This window comes from Chaetodon auriga, chromosome 15, assembly GCF_051107435.1.
Source record: "Chaetodon auriga isolate fChaAug3 chromosome 15, fChaAug3.hap1, whole genome shotgun sequence".
Classification (NCBI taxonomy): domain Eukaryota; kingdom Metazoa; phylum Chordata; class Actinopteri; order Chaetodontiformes; family Chaetodontidae; genus Chaetodon; species Chaetodon auriga.
Genome location: NC_135088.1, coordinates 1,839,299 through 1,858,864, shown reverse-complemented (window position 1 = coordinate 1,858,864; position 19,566 = coordinate 1,839,299). Strand labels below are relative to the sequence as shown.

Below are 19,566 nucleotides of genomic sequence, written 5' to 3'. Positions count from 1 at the left end.
TGGGTTTCAGGATCTTGCCCAAGGATGCTCGACATGTACACTGCAGGGGCCAAAGATCAAACCACAGACCTTCTAATAAGTGGACGACCGCTTTACCACCTCTCCGCCCCATGATGTGTATTTATGTATGAAGCCACTTCATAACCGCATCATCAACAAAAGCAGCCACTTGATCCTGAGCAAGCAAATCCTCAGCAAAGTCCACCGAGTCAAACCGAAATGTTAAAAAGGTGGTAAACATTTCTCACTCTAAAAAACTCACTCTCTCAAGTGTAATTTCATTCTCCCATAAAATGAAGAACAGACAGCTGAAATGGCTTTGAGCACAGAATGACACTGTGATCAGGGCACAAACAGATGAAATCAAAAAAAGAATCAGTAGAATCGTAATGGTGCCCTGTGTCTACACACAGGTAGCATTTGGGCATGTAACTTTTGCACAGTGAGTGAACGTCACCTGATACTTAAGGATAATACTATCTCTATTCAGACCAGCTGTCACCAGACTCACAAGGGAGCTTGGAAAGCAATCTGTTTTATATAAAAGAAATTGAAGAATACTTTCCTTCAAGAACTCAGCAAATCATTTTCAGCCTTTTGTGAGACAAGGTCTTTGAGCAAGTGTTCCCCATCTACAGGAAGCAGGAACAACAGAGGCAGCAAAGCTGTGGACGAATGACTTCATCTGCTGTACATTAGTCTTTAGAAATGTGGAGACTTTCATATCTGGTACCTCACAGAAGAACTGCAGTAGATCTAAACAAAACAGGGAAAACCAGGAAAGACACCTGGAAACAGGAGACAAGAGACACTTTCAAGAGCAGGACCTTGGATATGAATTTGATACGATGGTTTACAATGAGACTAGAAGACATTTAAGTCATGTTCTGTGGTCATTGTGACTTGTCCTACTGAGGAGAAAGATAGTTTTGGTATTGTGGAGGACAGGAGCCGACAAGCAAAGTTCTAAAATATGTCTTCAACTCTAAATAAACATGTGAAGCTCTAAACTCAGCAGTTGGTGGGGAAGGTGAAAATAGAAAAAGTAGAATTTAACATCTTATCCTTTATGAGTGGATGGTTTCTACAGCTGGTTTAATTTTGGAAGTTTCAGCTGTTTGACTCCTACATATTATTTATATCTATGTATGTATTATATCACCCTTACATGTGTTAAGCTCTGCTAAGCTCCAGACCTGGATGACCTGTGGGGGCAGAAAGTCAGATTGTGTTCTCCACCTTCTCCACTGAGCTCCTCTGATGTTTGCTGAACAAACGTGTTGTGCCACCTACCTGGAACGAGTCAAATATCGCACTAGAAACCAAGAGATGACATATTCCAAAAGTTCAGCTTTATTACAGAGTTTTGCTGATTTTTCAGGTCTGAGTGCACATCATACAGAGTTCAGTAGAGATAATTAAATCCCTATTGTTTGCTGATTTTCTAAATATAAGCTCTTGCTGAAATTGAGTATCAAATAAATATGCATGAGCAAAAAAAAAATTGAAAAAACAACAAAAACAAACAATGAACCGTGGAGAAAGAAATACTTTTTATCTAATAAAAACACCTGATAAAAACACCTTTCTGATTTGTCCACTGAGAGCTGTGTGTGCTGTGTTTGGACCCACGGGCTGGTTTTCTATCTGAAAACCGTCTGAAATCCAAGTTGTTTAGCATTATGTTTCACCTTTTCATAACGTCACAGCCTAAACTTACAAATGAGTCATCAGCCATTGTAATCTCATGTGTCCTCCACACACATTTTGCTTAGCTTCTGAACCTGAAGTCAAAAGTGGTTAAAACTCAACTTGACCCTGCATATAACAGAAGCACCGACATCAGTGCCTACAGTCTGTCTATTACAGATATTTAACATATTCATAACTTAGAATGCAAATACTAATTACTACAATTTATTAAGGATTGTACCAAACCAGCAAGACGGAAAGTTAGCAAAAAATAAAGTTTAACAGCGGGTTTATCACCCTCCCCCACCCCTGCACAGGACAGCACAGTGGAGACGCCTCATAAATTCAAATTCAAGTCGTTCATCAAATAGTTATTCAAATATTTTGCAACATTTTTGCAAAGATTAAACGATGCTCCAAATTTTTCAACACACAGGGGCCAATAAATACACGGCCAATGGTACAGTAGACGATCTTTACTTCGTCCTCACACAGTATATGTGACTCATCTGGTCCTCTCCTCTTCAGAAAGATGTTTGGATCGATCGGCTCCCACTGACGGCTCAACATCTCTAAAAGGCAACACTTAATTAGCTCCTTTTGTCCTCTGTCATCTGGCTCCCTCTCAACCTCCCTCTTCATATCACTCTCTCCCTCGTCTCTCCGTCACACTTCACTGAGCACCATTACCTCATTATCTCCCTACACCCTCAGTCACATACACAAACAGATACACGCACGCTGACATGAATGAATAAACATGCTGAACCGTGTTCAGTCTTTCTGCATTGCCGCCTCTCCCTCCCGTCCTACCTGTCCTCGCTGCCGCCTGTCCAACAAATCGTCTCCCATCTCCTCATCGCTTTCTCTCCCCATCTCTCCATCATGCAGATGGTTGGGCTGCTGGTGTTGATAACGCCGTTCAAAGCATCTCTATGCTGCTGACGGCAGCGTTGTCATGCAGCCAAAGCAACTAAGTCATTAATAAACCTGTCCTGAAATTAAATCAGTCCATTAAGCACTGATTAGAAACTTGCCGGGTTTATAGAATGTATGTTTATTTTTACGCAGGTTAATGGGCACGGTCAGAGGATAGTGATGTCAGTTGGTCAGAGGTCTGTCAGTCAGTCTGTCCATCAATCACAAACACTCTGATCCAGAGCAAGACTCTCTTTCTTTACCACTACTGGCCAGATGTCTATGAAATTTGCCATGAATGTTCATGGTCCAGAGGATGACTTCTGCAGGGAAAAAAAACAAAATGTCCATTACAAGATCCTGAAAAATGTGCATGAAACTTGGATATTCTTGGTCTCCAGAGGATGCATCCTGATGGTTTGTCCTTTCATTAGCTTTTCCTCAATGGAGTGGTTCTCATAGTGTAGGTCGGCCTGCTGGGGGCATAAGAAACACCACCGTTTCAGAAAACTAATGAAAAGACCAAGGATGAACTCATTGATTTCAATGAGCTTTGGGCCTTTCTTATAGTGCCACCCTCAGAAATGGATAATTCTAGCCAGATTAGAGTTCAATTAAATAATCACTAAGTTGTCAGTTGTTGATTTCACTCTTGTTACTTGGGGGATTATCGCCTCCGCTCTGAAGATGAACTGTCTGGAATTTACAAATTAAAGAACAAAGAGCAAATAAGAGCTGGTGCAAAAATGTCTGTGGCTTCAATCCACAAGTAGCTGCCATTGGCAGCACTGTGCTTCAGCACTGGCAGAGGATACAATCATTTCCCTTTTCAACATAATGACATATTTCTGCACAATTAGCAGTAGACCTTTTGTGGTAAGCTCTGTGATGGCTCCAGGTTGGAGGCTGCGCTGAGGCCTGCTGGGAGCCGGGCTGTCTGACCGCCAAACTGCCTCTATATGTGACTGGGAATACATCAAAAGTCACTCTGCATAAGAGCAGCATACAGGCCACTCCTTATTTGAAATGAAGTATTGCAGCCATTTGTTCAACTGATCCCATCAGGGAGCTGAAAGTTGGAAAGTAATTGGACGATCAATCTGCCAATGGCAGGTTTCCATCACAGAGTAGCTGATAGTGCAGTGTGCCACTGTGGTCCCACTGAGTAAATACAGGCTCTGCTACTGGCTGTGATTACATGACACAAGTCTTTCTCATTCTGAATAAAAATCAATGCTATTGACAAATACAACAAAAGTATTACATGAGCGCTGAACAAAATAATGGAGAGTTTTTACGTAAACATTCCACCACGATCGAATAAACTGGACTGAGCATTTGGCACAACTTGACTGTGATCTCCACTGGAGCAGCTGATCGATCAGCGTATGTTACTGTTGCATTAATTATGTGAGAAAAGATGAGCTACCCTCAGTACTGTGATTCAGAATCAGAGAAAAAAGTAAGTAAAATTTGACCAAAACGGTTGCCAATGTTAGATGAACAATCAGAAGAGCCAATGCAAAGTTTGTTTTCCTTTGGTGGTTGATAGGAATCTGTTTTCAGGGCAGACTGGGTCTCATGAAAGCTTAGTGATTTTAGAGAATTTATGGCTTTTACCAATTTTCTTCTGTTTGCATTTTTCACTTAAGTGCCAATAAAATGTATGAGTGATCTTGACCTGCTGTCTGGGTCATGTACAGAAAGTCTGCATCGCTCCACAGTGGCAGAAACACTTGTTTGACTTAAAAATGGTAATGCCTTAATGTTGCATTTTGGCACAGTTACTTATAATATAGCATTACCATGAAACTACAGATCAATAACAAATGTCAGCTGTAATCACAGCATAGCCTGTGGCAGACTTCCCAATCAAGTGCTGTAGTAAATGGGATAAAGAATGCAAAAGACACCAGGATGATCTCTTAATATTGTCTATAAAATATGCAAAAGTAAAGACGAGGAAACAGTGAATCAGTGTTATGTATTCCAGAACTTGGCAGCACTGGTGTGAGGAAAGTTAACACAGAGACTTTTTCAATAGGCTTAAGCTCTAAATTGAGAAATGCAATGTGTCTTTCAGACTGTGAATGCTGCTCCATAATGTTCAGAGAATAGTCATGACTGGATTAAACACAAAAATAAACCAGCTACTTGGCAGCTCAGTTCACCTCTTCGAAACCCCACTGTGACATGGCCAAGAGAAATGAATGAATAACACCTTTCCCTGCATCGTTAACTCCTGTCAGGCTCCAGAACAAAGCCCCAGACTGCCGCACACTCACTCAGGCGCTGATCGCATTGGCCAGCTCCCAGGTGTCGAGGTGTGAATGTGTGCGACTCTCCCCTGCAGCTATGGCTGTAAACAATGTTTTTGGTCAACTTGCTTTCATTAATAAGTCCCAAAGTGAGTGTTCATGTGGTGTCAAACTCACAGACGTGATAATGTGGTGGTGACGGGTCTGAGAAAAAATAAATTGACAATGCCATCATGCAACCGTGTCTCCAACAAATATCTTATCATAAACAGTCCAGCAATTTCCTCATTGCATCGTGTTTCAGTGCCACCTGCTGGACATTTTCATGGGCAGAGCTGCAGCCAGCTGCACTCAGTTAAGACTAATTGCTCAGTCTATTTTCAAACTAAAAGTCAAAAACTGAGTTCTGGAAGTATGATATTTCCTTCACAGAGGACGGCAGTTGCCCTCATAGCAGCTGAAATGGAAGCTGTGCATTCGGCCCTTTCGCTAAAAGGCTATATGGTATTTAGCTAAATAGCTGTGTTTAGCTGTGTCAGAAGTAAAGTTTTTAGCCATTTATAGGCAAAGCAATGAGCAAAGTTACCACACATACAAAAAGAGTTTGACAAGTTTTTTTTGGTACTTCTTTTCCTTGAAAATTGGTCCCAGCTGAAATCCAGTGTAACTAAATCCAAGCTGACTGCAGCTGCTGTCCACCGTGCTACAGGAGTGAGAGCAGAGTTTTGATCATGTGAGTACTGAGTCCCTGCAGTGACTGAACTGATTCTGTAGGATCTGTGAGAGTCAGATTTAAGAGTTTTGTTGATCAGATCCCAGGAAAAGCTGATATACTGGAACATATGAGGCTACGGAAACACGCACACACTCTTCCATACAACGTTCCCTCTCCTCGCCTCCCATGCACCATTTCCCTCCCCTGATGTGTGGAAGGAGGAGGCGGCTTTCTGTTCTTTTCTGTTTATGTACAAGTTAGAGCTACTTTCTCTGCCTCGTCTGGCCATAAATCCGTGAAATGACTTGGGCTCCACCAGCAGAATTCATTGCTCACGCTCATCCACCACTGGTAAGCTGCCAGACGCATGCAACCATTTTCCCAGTGTGACCATCTTTCCACAGCAGAGGGGAAGAACTCTATTGTTATAATCACATTAGCAGAGTTAGGCAACATTTACATAAGAAATGTAACCTAATTATGTGATAATATAAGGGTTAAGGTTGGGGTAAAGGTTAAGCCCTTTTATGTTGTAAAGAGCTAACTCATAGGATATTTAACATGGGAAAAATTACCAAAATAAGACAACATGGAGGAAGGCCACTGATCTTCTATATGACCAAATATTTGCGAATCCAATGCTTTAAGAATTCTTCATTCTTTTCTTGTCTGACAATTTATGGCAGCCAGACAAATCCAGCAAATAACTGCAGACAGTTTAAATATGAAGCCAGTGGCAAAGGTTTTTCTCTGACTTTAAATTAGCCAATTTGCATGTGAGGTCAGGTCTTTTTTCCCTGTTTGCAAAGTGGATGAAAGCCAAGTTATTTTAATTTTCTGGTACCTGACACTACTGTACTGACATCAAACTCAAGTCAGCTCCACCATTCATCCGATATTATTAAACCACGTTAAGATAGCTTGATGTGTCAGCAGAAGAATGTATCAAAGAGAAGTGAAATAAATGGAGGCAGCGAAAATTCAGGCAAATACAGTGAGAAAGGTCCCATTTGTTTGGCAGCACAATGGGGTCTGAGAATGGCTCATTCAGAAAAATATTTGGCATACGTGGATTTGAATGTAGATATTTCACAACGTCTGAATACTCATGCTGTCTACAGTGGAGAGGCCGAGAAATGAGGAAGAAAGGAATCGAGACGAGGAGATATAAAAGAGCCGTTGTCAGGTCTGATAGCAACACTTGCTCACTGTGTGCAGCTCGGTGTCACGCTTGAGCTGCTGGCGGTAAATCGAGCTGCCTGCTGGTCAGATGTGGTAACAGAGTGAGCGTGAGAGAGGCAGAGCGAGCGATAAACAGAGAGGCCGAGACTGAATGATGGGGGTCGCTCTCCCCTGCCATCGTGAAAGTAATTAAAGAAAATATGAAAGAAGTGTAACCGTCTTGCTGTTAAAAGCCTCTCTGGTCTCAGTTCTTTGGTTTGGAGCTTCACTCGTGTTCCTGTTTGTAGTTTCAGCTTCATCGTGCTGTTTACTGATTGCTTTCAGCCCTATTGGAGCTGCAAATTACTTCTAGCAGAGTGAGGGTGAGAAGGGCAGAGTGAGGAATGAACAGAGAGACTGAGACTGAATGGCGGGGGGTCACTGTCCTCTGACATGATGAAATGACCTCAGTTGAAACCTGTAATTAAACAAATATGAGGAAAAAAGGAACAACTGGGTCAGTTTTATTATTTGCTCTATAACACGACTGAAGGACCATGAGATGTAGGAGGTGGAGGACAGCCTCAGTGCACAATCTGCAACCTGCCACAGCATAAAAATTAAGAGAATAAGAAGAAAATGAAGATGCTGCCTCCTGATTTTCCACTCTAATTTGACAGCAGTGGGTAATTTATTGAGAACCTTCTTTTTAGTAGAAAACACTTTTGGTGATTTGCAAGAGAAGCACCTTTCCAATTTGGATAGGACCAAATAAGCGTAATGAGACAATCTCCAGTCCTCATCTAACCAAAAAAATAAAATGGTTTAAGAATCTAATTACAAGCGAGCACAGGAAATGGCACTGAAATGCAAAATGTAAGAGTATAAAAAGATAAATATGGTCACTCTGGTTGATTAGTTGAGGGGGAAATAGACAACGCTTAATGTATTTTTTGTGTGCTCTGAACTAAATGGAACTGGCACATGTGAAAAATGCAAACAGCTCATGCCATGACTACATAAAAAAGCCATCATGTGAAAAAAGCAGAACGCCGGAGTTCTTGCAAGTTTTAAAATTGGGTTTCTCATTCATGATTGGCTCATTCATTTAGGAAAGGAATAAACTGGTTCCCAGCTTTAACATTTGGAACAAAAACTGTGAGAACACCTGCTGGACTGGCACAATTCACAATTAGCTGAAGTGTGAGCACTTCACTTCACTTCCATTAATCATAGTATGACGCTTTGGGTGAGCTCGTCTGTAGCGCTCTCCAATCCTTCAGGTCTGTGGGTCAAAAGCATTCTTCAATTTATCTTTTAAAAGTCTTTAATTTACATCAACATAGAAACACAGGCGCCATATTCCACTGCTGCACCTGGTAATTCTGTTACACTCATAACTGTCCCTCCTAAACATGGCATGGAGGAACTAACATTAACTCTTAAGCAAGAGGAAACAAATAAAATAACAGTTAAAGTGCTATAAATAATAATGAAATGATTATTGTATTAATTAGTAATTCCTACTAAAATAACTGTAATATAACTAACTAAGTAGCTAAAATAACCAAGAAATGTAATGTGCACAGGAACCAAAGATTACATCACTATAATAAGACAGCAAAAGCTCTTATTTTCGTATTTTATCAGTGAGGTGAAGCTCGTAATCAAATTCATAAAGAGATGAGATAAGGAAAAATGAGTCTGATTCAGTCCAGCAGGGAAGTGATTGATCGATCGTATCATGCATTCACAGCAGCATCACCTCCACTAAACAGGTGCCTGAGGGAAACTGGTGCACAAACAAAGCTAACAACCAACAGCTGGACTCCTGTACGTGGTAATCTCAACCCAACTGTGTTCAAGTCTCAGTGCTTTTTTGGCTTCTCCCTGCATCTCTGTGGTTTGGAGTTTAGTTTCACTCATGTGTTCATGTTTGCACTTTCACATATCAGCCTTATTTCACTGTTTACTGATCGCCTCCAGCCTCGCTGTATCTGTTTTAAGTTGCTGCAAATGCAAACTGAACCTTTCTTGCTGTTGCTGCTTCCCCTTAAAAGCTTTTCACCGCTGAACTGGAGGGATGCTTTCGCCGTGAAGAAGTTACAGGAAATGCAATGTACCTGTCACCAAGTTAGTGGCGCTTCATTAGAGGTGCTCAATAAAAACAGGTCCAAGAGATATTCTGCACTATTTGGTCAGCAAATCAGTTTAAAAAAAAAAAAAAAAAAAAGAGCCCCAGGCGTGAAAAAAAAAAGAAGGATGGTTCAATGAATGAAAGGACAAGAGGTGACTCCCACGACCACTTTTCCCACTATACAGTACCTCCAGGGCTCTTGTTGCTGTGACACCTCTCCAACATCACTGCCACCTGACAAATAGCATTTGTCAACTGCAGCTTGCTGTGAAACAGACGGCAGCTAAACCTGAAATCATCAACTCTGGAGATTTTCTTGTCTTGGCAGGAATTTGGTAAACAACAGTTTTTAGTAACCTACATCTTAGATTTAACGTGTGAATTACAAATAAAAGGATTAAAGGATTTGCCTGGTGATGGTAGACTTAAAAAAAAAGGTCTTGTTACCATTAGCTGGATCGCTGAATAGAAATGGCAGAAAAGAGGCCTGATCCTGATCATGAGGGTCGATGTAGGGAAGGATGACGTGATTCACGCCTCTCTACAACCTGACAAAGTGATCCTCGGAAGATCAGAAAACAACGTTCTGCTGGAAACTAACTGAGCCACACGAGGAGGGTTGCCAAGCCTCGAAACTTCAGCGTCTAGTGCAAGACTGCAAAGATAAAGGGTAGCAAGCTCGGCGGTTCCCCACAGAGGTCGACTGCAGCATCAATATGGCGACTGCTGACACCTCTGAGCTGCGCGGAAAGGCAGAGAAGATGTAGCTCACAGGATGAGGCATAGAGAGCCTCTTGAGCCTCAACTGGAGGATGTTATGGGTGAAGACAGCAGCATCTGCCCCTGAATAAAAGCCACTGTTGACTCTACAATCAATGTATGCTATAATTGACTCTCTTTTAAACCTACATACAAGTAGTTCAACCTGCATTTTACTTTTTACTATTTTGAATCTTCAGAACTGTAGACTAAAATCTTCAGCCATTACATTTCGTCCATGAACAACATTACGACTGAAGTTTAGATCTAAGCTAACAGGGATGTGAATGAATGAGGAGTGACATAAATGGGACTGAGGAGAACAGCTGTTTCATCTCAGCTAACTATGTATAAACGGCCTCAAACACCGACAGCAGGTTGATAAGGGAGAGAGAGAGAGAGGCTGATATGGAAAATGACGCTGGCTTTCATCAGCACTGGAGGGATCCTTTAACGACCACATTAATAAAACTGGAGGTCATTTCTAGAATAACATGTGTAATCTTACTCACCTTGAAGGCAAACTTCACAATGTTCCAAAAACCTGCCTCATCATGAGTAAATTTGCCTCAGGATAACACTTAGAAGCAGTTCAGATGCATAATGAAGTGGTATAAATATAACGGGGCATTAGTATAACTGCAGGATCTGTAGATGTTGAGTCGAGTGAGGTGACTTAGCGTCATCAGAGCTGACTGGGAGGGTTTCTCACCGTCTGTGCGTGTTATGAAAGGAGACGTGCCTCTGTGGGCTAATGGCTCACAAGTTGATTATGTTGTATGAATGAGAATTAGATCACAAGCTGTTTCAGAATCATCATCTTGTATTTCAACTCTCAGCAAAGAGGAAGTCTCCAGTCAGCACGACTAGTACGACAGGACCAGAGGGTTGTGTTAAGTGTGCAGTCGTATGGTTGAATGTCTTCATGTGATACTTGTGGTTAAGTTCTATAGTTTGTTAAATGATCTAGCTGTGTTACGCTAGCTAACCTGGACAGATCTGGAGATCCTTCCATTTTAACGCATTGTTTTTTGTTTGCACATAGTTGAACTGTATTTACTCCTCCACCTCGACGTTTTAATGTCGCTGCTGCAGAAGCTCAGCCATGTTGGGAATCGCCTTTGCTCCCATTCAATAAATTGCATAAAAAAGCAAAAGTGCTCATTCTGAAACTTCAGAATCAGTGCTGCCCTGTGGTTCAGTGGCTCCTCCTTTAGAGGATTAATTAGGCAGTTTGCCAGGTAGAGCGCAGTGACCCTGGCAGTGACTTCATGAGGATTTATAGCATCATTTAAGGCAGGCTCAGTTTACTGAAGTTTAAAATCCTAACTTGCATCACGCACACGAGGAGAAGTTTCACCGCTGTTCTCTCTCTCTGCCTCACGTCAGCTGCTTGTAGACTCGTCTCTCTCATTGGCTGTCGTGGTCCTGCTGAGAAAGTCCTGACAGTTTGCTAACACTATTTTTCACTTGTTTTTAACTGAGTGATTTGTGTTTGGAGCTCTTTGTTAAGCATACTGCTTCAGATCTATTTTGATTATTTTTATGGGCTGTCTTCCCGCCTTGAAGCCAACTCTCCTTTATCTCTGGAATAAAAAATCTTTGAGGACTGAGTCCTAATCTTCGTTGATTGTTTTTAAAAGCGGAGAAAAAGTGAGAAAGCCACAGCTAGAGCGAGACACACAATGCAAATACACAGGCAGGACTTATTCACACCTGCATACTGCCAGCTCATTTTCCTCCTTTTTACAGGAAATTGTCTCTCAGTTTGGCGAATTAATGTGTGAACCAGAAATGAAAAACAGCACTGTAAGTTTGAAACACACTTTATAATAAATCTCTTTTTCTGTCCTCTTTAATGCACTTGCTCCTTAATTTATTACACAGGGGTTCAGTGCTCAGCATTGATTTGTGGTATTCTGCACAGAAACTGTTGTGGATTATTCTCGGTGACATTGTAACACCAGCTACTCAACCGGAGACCAGAACTGACTGAAGTTCACTTCGTCCTCATGTCTCTTAAGCCTTAATTACAGCCTGACTCATTTCTTATCAAAGGACAGGCAGTGAGAGGGAGTGTTAGAGCAGGCGGCCCGCAGAGGTTAAATCCCTTCCCTGCAGCTGGGTAATGTTCTCCCATTCATCCTGACGACAGAGGGCTCAGACCCATCCCGGGATCCAGGCTAATTTCACACAACTCAGTTGTTCTTTACTTCCCACCCATCGGGACTGTGACATGTGAGGTAGAGGGGAAGCGATAATGTAGGAAAAGAGGGTTTCCTAATTTCTTTGTCTGAATCCTAATGTAAAAGTTTACTTTAGTGGATATTTGTCAGGGATTCGTTTTGAGATAATAACAGATAATCCTTTATTTATCCCACAGAGGGGACATTTCCAATGTTCCTCATTTCTTTCCATTTGGGATTTGCCTGATGAGAACCTGCATTTGGTTGAAACATGATCGAAATGCAGCAAGGTTCACTTGATTACATACAGTATAATACATGATAGTATGCTAGCCATGTGTCTTGAGACACTTTTAAGCGAATTTAGTATAATTTCTGTATTTACTGTAAGTTCCTGTATGATTCCAGAGTCATGTAATTTCATGTGCACTTGGTAACTAAAATTAATTTGGTTATTTGTTGTCCTGAATGTGGAGAAATGCAGTTTTCTGGCTTCAGCTGCTCTGGATTTCTAGGCCACTCTACAACGACACACTGTGGCTATGCCACTATTAAAACCACAAACATGTCTGTTGCATTATTCAAGGACGTGTTGATTGTGTCTGGTGATAAACAGCCTTTCTGCTTAGCTTATCTGAAGACTAATGGTGATTTTTAACAGTTTTGTGATGTCTTGTGTAACACCAAAAGCCTTACATGCACATAACGTGTAAACACGTGTATTAAGTGTCCTGTAGTGAGATTATAGCTCTGCTTTCACCATATTTTGTTTCCACTCCACTCAGCAGCAGCAGGGGGAGGGTTTGGTCCATGAGCTCTGATGGGTGTTAACCTCTAAATGAGTCTGAGGCAGCGGAACGTCTCATTACCGTGGAGACGAGAGGTAAACACATCCTTCAACGAGGGACCGTGACAGAGAGCACTAATTAACAGGGAATTAAACAGTTTCTTAAGAGGGCCGGTGAAGAGAGAGTGAGAAAGAAAATAGCACACAGACAGGTGCATGCACACACACACACACACACACACACACACACACACACACACACACACACACACACACACACCCATGAAGCTATGCAACAATGGAAATGAGATGTTTGCTGCTTTGTTGAAAGAGCTGCAGAGGAGTCACAGATACACAAACCAAACCAAACCAAACCCACACATGCTGAACAGAGCGAACCAGAGCAGCAAGAACTGCAGCAGAGAAGCCTTTTGTTTTGTTGGATGTGCTTACACCTTCATCATTCCTCTCCAAACTGAGAGGCCATTATGAAGTGAACAGTTACTGCAGGCCTCAGCACCAGGAGCACCTGTGTCTGCAGACACTGAGCACACCTGATGTGCATCTTACTTCCAGTTCCAGCGTGAGGCTCGGCACCTTGTAGCCAAAAGACACAACTGCCACAACAGTAACAGGAATACATACGTGCCACACATGGAGGCTTCTGGATGATTCAGGTCCACACAGCTTACAGTAAGATACCACTATCATTCAAATCAGTGTTTTGCTTGCACGTCTGTGTGTGTCAGTACCTTTGTCGCTGAAGTCATCGACCAGGATGACCTCTGCTATGAGCTGCGGAGGAGAGCGGTTGAGCACGCTGTGAACAGTCCTCAGCAGCGACGACCAGCCCTCGTTATGGAACGGGATGATGATGCTGGTGTTGGGCAGCTTCTCTGCATACAGCTTCTGTTTACAGCTACACACAAGCAAAAACGCGTACTTAATAGTTTTGTGGTGGCCATTTTACAACAAGTCTTCGTTCCAAAGCACGCCACACACCCGCTGCTCCACTGTCCTCCTCAGCAGATCTTGGGCCACTGAGGTGACATAAGGATTCAATACTCAGATGGATGTTTTAGAGGACACAACGGTTCTACTGAAATACACATGCAATCTTGTCTGAAAAGACTACTCAGTCCATTTTCTATCATTTCCTGTTACAGTGAAAATTGTATTTGCTCACCTCTCAGAGAGAGCGAGAGAGAGAGAGAAACAATTTCAAAGACCCCATTGCATTTCATACACTGTATATACACATCAATTCTTGGTTCAGATTGTCTCCTGGTGTTTTGCACAAACTAATACAGATAAAAAAAAAAAAATCATGCTTATCATATTCTCTAAAAAAAAAAAAAAAATGCTGCTTTTTCAGTGAAGACCTACTGCAAGAGCAAAAAAGTGTAAAATTGCATGAGAGCAATCATTTATCAAAAAAAATCAGTATGTGGCTGCCTTGCCCTGGTCTGAGGCCCTTTTGGTAAGACAACAATGTTAGTGAAAGCCTAAAAAACAAAATCACTGTCTTGGAATTATTTTATGAGTCTTATGAGGTTTAGTTTAGGCACACAAGACCTGCTCTGTGTTCCTGCTATAGTTAAAATAACTCTGTGGTCATTGTCATTGTTGCACCGTGTATCCACCACACACCACTTTGAGGCTCTATAACAACATCATGCTACTTCTACTTTCCGGTGTCAGACTTGACCTATAATAACAACAACAGCAGTAATAGTAATAATGACAATAATAGTAATTTAACATATAACAGCTTTCAAACAAGGAGCACGACATGACTTCCACTGTGAGGAGACAGCATACAAAAGCAATCACAGATGTAAAAGAAAAAAAAAAAAAGCAAAATACAATCAAGCATCTAAAAAACAACAGCATATTGGACAGTTTTATTAAATCATCCATGACATAAAAACACCCATAACATCAGGCAGGAACACATCAGAGCTGTTATAATCAAACAAATAACTCTAGTTGTCGGACAAGAAGTCGAGTCGAATTCTCATGGCTGCTAGAGGAATTGTTAGTTTTTAGGCTTTGAACAAACAACTGATGCTGACATCTTTTCCTTTTCCTCTTTGTGGTTCAAAACAAAAATTCTACAGATTTTATAGGGCCAGAAGTGTCGTGGTGCCACTGACATGTTCCTCCTGCATCACAGGCAGCTGTAATTGTATTATTTGCAGCACATACAGCTGTTATCTGCCGCTAGCATGTGCTCCGATGACGGGTTACAGCAATCACCTTGTACATTATGATCACAGCAAGCAGCGGAACCCTTGCAGTGGCGCTAATCAGGGCAAGAGTTATGTTCCCTCCCTGATGGAGGGAAGAAAGGGAGAAAGTGTGTAGTGAACTGTGTCAGTCGATCAATGTCTGTGTTGAACATCAGCCTGCGTGCTATTCATTCAAATACGAACGAGACAGGCAGGCAGAGTGATGGACAGGCAGTCATCTGCTGACTATTAACAAATCCTGTCCAATTCCACAGGGGATGGAGGTGTGTCTGTGTGTCCGTGTGTCTCTGTGTGTAACTTGATTATGAGGTAAGCCGGCCAGAGATGGTTGTCTTCGTTGTGGTCATGGTGCACAGCAGTTTTAGTGAGAATACTGTACAAGCCGAAACTAGGCCAAAACCAAGAATAGACCATGCTATGCACCGTTAAAAGCTGCAACTAGCTCCTCAAACCAGAAGCAAAGGTAGCATCAAAATAACTACTTGAGTAGAATTAGGGAAATATCTATAGACAAGCTGAGGGCTTCTTTCCATCAATGGCCCCCATGTGTAGCACAGCCTTAGCAGGAGGAGGACTTGGAGGCAGGGGAACCTCCTGAGGTTGGGTTGCTTTGTCTCAGCGTCCTCATCAAGAGAAGGAAGGCCAAAGTTTTTTTTTTAAGTCAGGGTACTTCTCCTCAGTGTCTACCATGTGAAGAAAAGCCTCAGTGGGAGGAAGAGAGAGGGTGGGATGTAAAATAGGCCACTTCATCATCCAGAGAAGGAAACCCTGTGCCATTCAAATCTCCGTACTTGTTCACAGCCTCAGCAGGAAGAGGGTTTGGAGGCAGTGGAACCTCACAAGCCATCACGCTGACAGGCCGGAGGATCAAGCAGACCTCTTCTTCTTCCATAGAAGGAAACCCATTAAAATGTGGGGGGGCTTTTTCTCATGAGTATCTCCAATTTGAAGCACAGCTTCTGCAAGAGGAGGGCCTGGAGGCAGTCTCAACCTCTCACCAAGAAAGAGTACAGAGCAGCTGTATTCCCTTGGTGTAGGTGGTTTAGCAACTGCCTTTTGAAATCAGCACACTCTGCAAAAATAGTGACAACACTTGACTTTGGCATCAAACAAATAAAGGATTATTAGACAAGTTCTTCTTTTTTAATGTATTGACAGAAAATGACATAATGTTCAGTGCTGAGTCACAATAATGCTTCCATATATAGTACAAACACTTGTAATAAGAGCTTTTGAAAAGGTGCAGCACCTAATGTTTGACTAGATAAGACCAATTCACCTTTGCTGCCGGTCTCCAGGTTTCCTGGTTTGCTTGGTTTTGTTATTTCCTGTTTTATGTTGAAGGTTTACCTCATGTGTCACATTTTGCTTTTCACGTCTGTGTGACAGCCGGACTGTTTTCACCTGTGCCTCATTAGTTCTCCCTCCCCGGTGTACCTAAGTTCAAGTGTTCCCCTCAGTCTTTGTCAGTTCATTCTTTGTACGTGTGTCAAGTTTTCCAGTCTGTTGGTGAATGTTTCCCTGGACATCGTATGTGTTTGGACTTTTGCTTTGTTTTTTCCCAGGGCCTAGCTTGTTTTTTGGATATTTGAACTCTGCTCCCTTTTTTCCATTAGATTTTGTTTGAGTATGGACTGTTGACTTTGGTTTTGACCCTCACCAGCCTCACCCTCCCATAAGTCTTTGTTTGGTTACCTTTTTGTTAACAAATTTATTGTGCAGCACCAGCTCCATCTCTGTTGATTTGGGTTTGATTCCTGTTTTTTTTTTTTTTTTTCAACATCTATATTGCAGTTCAAGAAGGTCAGATAAAGTTTATATTGTCAAAACTATACAGTGTTTTGAAAAATAAGTTTTATTAAAATGCTTGAGGTCGTCATCCAGTAAAGGAACAGGCCTAGACAAAATATGTATTAAGTCTAATAGCAGTTATATTAAATTATAATTACAATTATATGAAGAATTAGACAAAGCCTTTGGTCGAGCACCAGCTGGTCTGAGCACAGTGGTAACCTTATAAATGAAGGTGGGAAGAGGAGGTGCTCCCATTGGACCATCCTCTGAGCAGGAGGAGTAGAGGAGAAATCAGATCGTGCAAGTTCAAGTGGAAAAAAACAACTCAATCTTTGTGGTTTTTTTCTAAACAGACGAAGAGGCAAGACTTTAGCCTCTGTAGCAACTTTAATAATGGTTGATATAGCCTTTGATTCATAATATGAAGAAGGCCTTAATTTTCCTCATCATCAGCTATACTAGTGGCCCATGCTCATCTGATCCCCAGTATACTTTTATTTTCCTGTTCCTGTAAATAAATCAAATTTCCCTGAGAAATATAAAAAGCAAAATAAAAAAAAAAAAGGCAGTGCAGCTCAAAACGATCAAAACCTTCATTTTATTGTAGATAAAAAACTGCAAAGGGTGCAAAGAGAAAGACAGCAGCAGAAGAAGGAAAGGTGAACACTGCTCACGCTACACTGCATGAACTGCATCTGAAAGGTGTGCGTGTGTGTGTGTGTGTGTGCGCGTGTGTGTGTGTGTGTGTGCTTCAATTAAATCTTGTCAGCGTGCAGAAATCGAATGTGTCAGTCGCTGCTCTGGAACGGGTTGCCTCTGAGGCACAGACAACATGCCAATCACAAAGAGGCAGGCGCTGCATACTGGACAGACAAGGTGAAGGAAGTCAGTGTGGGTGGGGGGGTGGTGTAGCCACAGGTCGGCGGGGAGAGTTGGTGTGTCCGTCTGATTGGTTACAGGAGGGTGACAAGTGTCTGGCAGCAACGGGGGCTACATCAGTCTGCAACATCATTCATTCATTTCACCTATTTACATGCTAATAATTTCATTACAAGCACACTGAAGCTTGACTGTGATTATAACAGCTGTCATGTAAACACTTCATGTTTGCGTGACAGCTGCCTCTCTGCTGTCCTAAAGCACACTTAAATATCGCAGAGGCAGATAAGAAAGCAGTCACATTCATTCACTTTGTAAGCGTCATATGCATTCTGGAAGAACCTAACAAAAGGTGTTGTCCAGCCAACGGGCACCAGATCAGAACATGCTCATTTGACTCATTTTGGAAGGCAGGGAAAAGGAATAAATTCTGTCATCTATCTGTTCATGTCTTTGATAAACACATCAAAATTCGAAACATAGGGACTTTAAAATCTGCTAATTATCTGTCATCTGCGTTGGACTTGGTTGCAGCACAGTGGTGCAGCACGTGAAATCACATGAAAGCTCTTGGATTTGCCCCGAAGATCTTGAGACAGCTCTGACATCTGCATGTACGAGTGTTCAAAATGAATATTTATGAGAAGCGGACACACCACCATTCCCGCCATCGCTGTCCTACCACCAGGATGCACATTTTCACATGCATCTGCATCATGTACCTTTCAAACTAAATTGCAGACCAGTACAAAAAACTAGTGATCTATAGTAAAATATTTTGAGACATTGCATAGAGAAGCTGTCAGCACAGACAAGTCATGGCAAGACTTGTGTAAGGTCAAGGAAGGCCTGCTTTTATAAACACTGATAAAAAGAATCAGTCCTCCTGGGGAAACTGGCAGAGAGGAAGCGTTCAAAGCTGCTTTCCACATGAAAGAGAAGGGAAGGTCAAGTGTCAGAGAAATGTTCTTGTCAGGCAAAAGAAAAACTGTGATTAAAGGCCTTCCACAATACCGTTCTGAAATTGGAAGGGAGCGCACGGTTCACAGGAGTCTGGACAGGTTCTGCTTTCTTACAGAGAAATCCTAAAACTTTAAAAAGATTTTGAAGTTGTTTTTTTTTCGAGGCGGCGGCAGTAATCCTTGACAAATGCAGTACCAAACATTCTCTCCATGACCTGCAGTTCTCACGGGTTTTCAGAGACTTAATAACTTCAGCTTTTCACTGAATGAAGTCACAATATTTACTTGTGCCCTTTCTCGTGCATATATCATGCAATCTGAACATCTATCTCAGAGGAATTTTATTAATTATTACAGAAGTAATTGCAGGGATTACAGGGATTCAAAAGATTCAAGACACATTGGCACTACAATTACTGTCAAAATGTTTCTATGACTGGACATAGAAATTACAAGAATGCCCTCATATATTTACCTGGAGGTACAAACACACACACACACACACACACACACACATAGGACTCACTTTGGATGGCGGATGTCAGGGAGGGAGCGGTTGAGCGAAATCCGGTCGCTGACGTAAATGTTGAAGCCGTTCTCCCTGTAGGCCTGGTCCACCCGATCGGTTTCTGTCAGAGGGAACGGCTTCCCCTGTTCACCATTCCCTGCATCCAACACACACACACACACCCACACACACACACACACACACACACACACACTTACAGGTCAATGAAGTTTTTGTAATTTATCTCTACATCAATACACAAAGCTATGCCCACCCCACAGCAGCAACTTTCTATGGATGAGGCTGAAATTTGTAATGGAGGTCCAGTGTTTGAGTGTTTGTGAGATTGTGTGTGTGTGTGTGTGTGTGTGTTTAGGGCTGTAATGAAGCATCATTCTCATTACTGATTCACTTGCTCATTAGTTTCCTGATCAGTCAATTAATCATCTGATCTGTAAGATGTCACATATAGAAAAAAAAGGTCCAGAATAGTTTCCCACGTCCACTCTGATATAGAACTGAACCTGATATGGGAGAGAGTCGGCTGACCAGAAGGTT

General features: G+C 41.9%; 1 protein-coding gene across 1 annotated transcript in view; it reads right to left on the bottom strand.

The window, feature by feature from the left end:
- Window positions 1-19,566, bottom strand: part of LOC143333312 (polypeptide N-acetylgalactosaminyltransferase 10-like) — a 62,662-nt gene that overhangs the window by 25,237 nt on the left and 17,859 nt on the right. The window contains exons 3-4 of the mRNA XM_076751373.1: window positions 19,027-19,165; window positions 13,366-13,532 (exon numbers count right to left, since the gene is read on the bottom strand). Coding sequence (XP_076607488.1) covers window positions 13,366-13,532; window positions 19,027-19,165 — 306 coding nt within the window. The remainder of the gene's footprint in view (window positions 1-13,365; window positions 13,533-19,026; window positions 19,166-19,566) is intronic.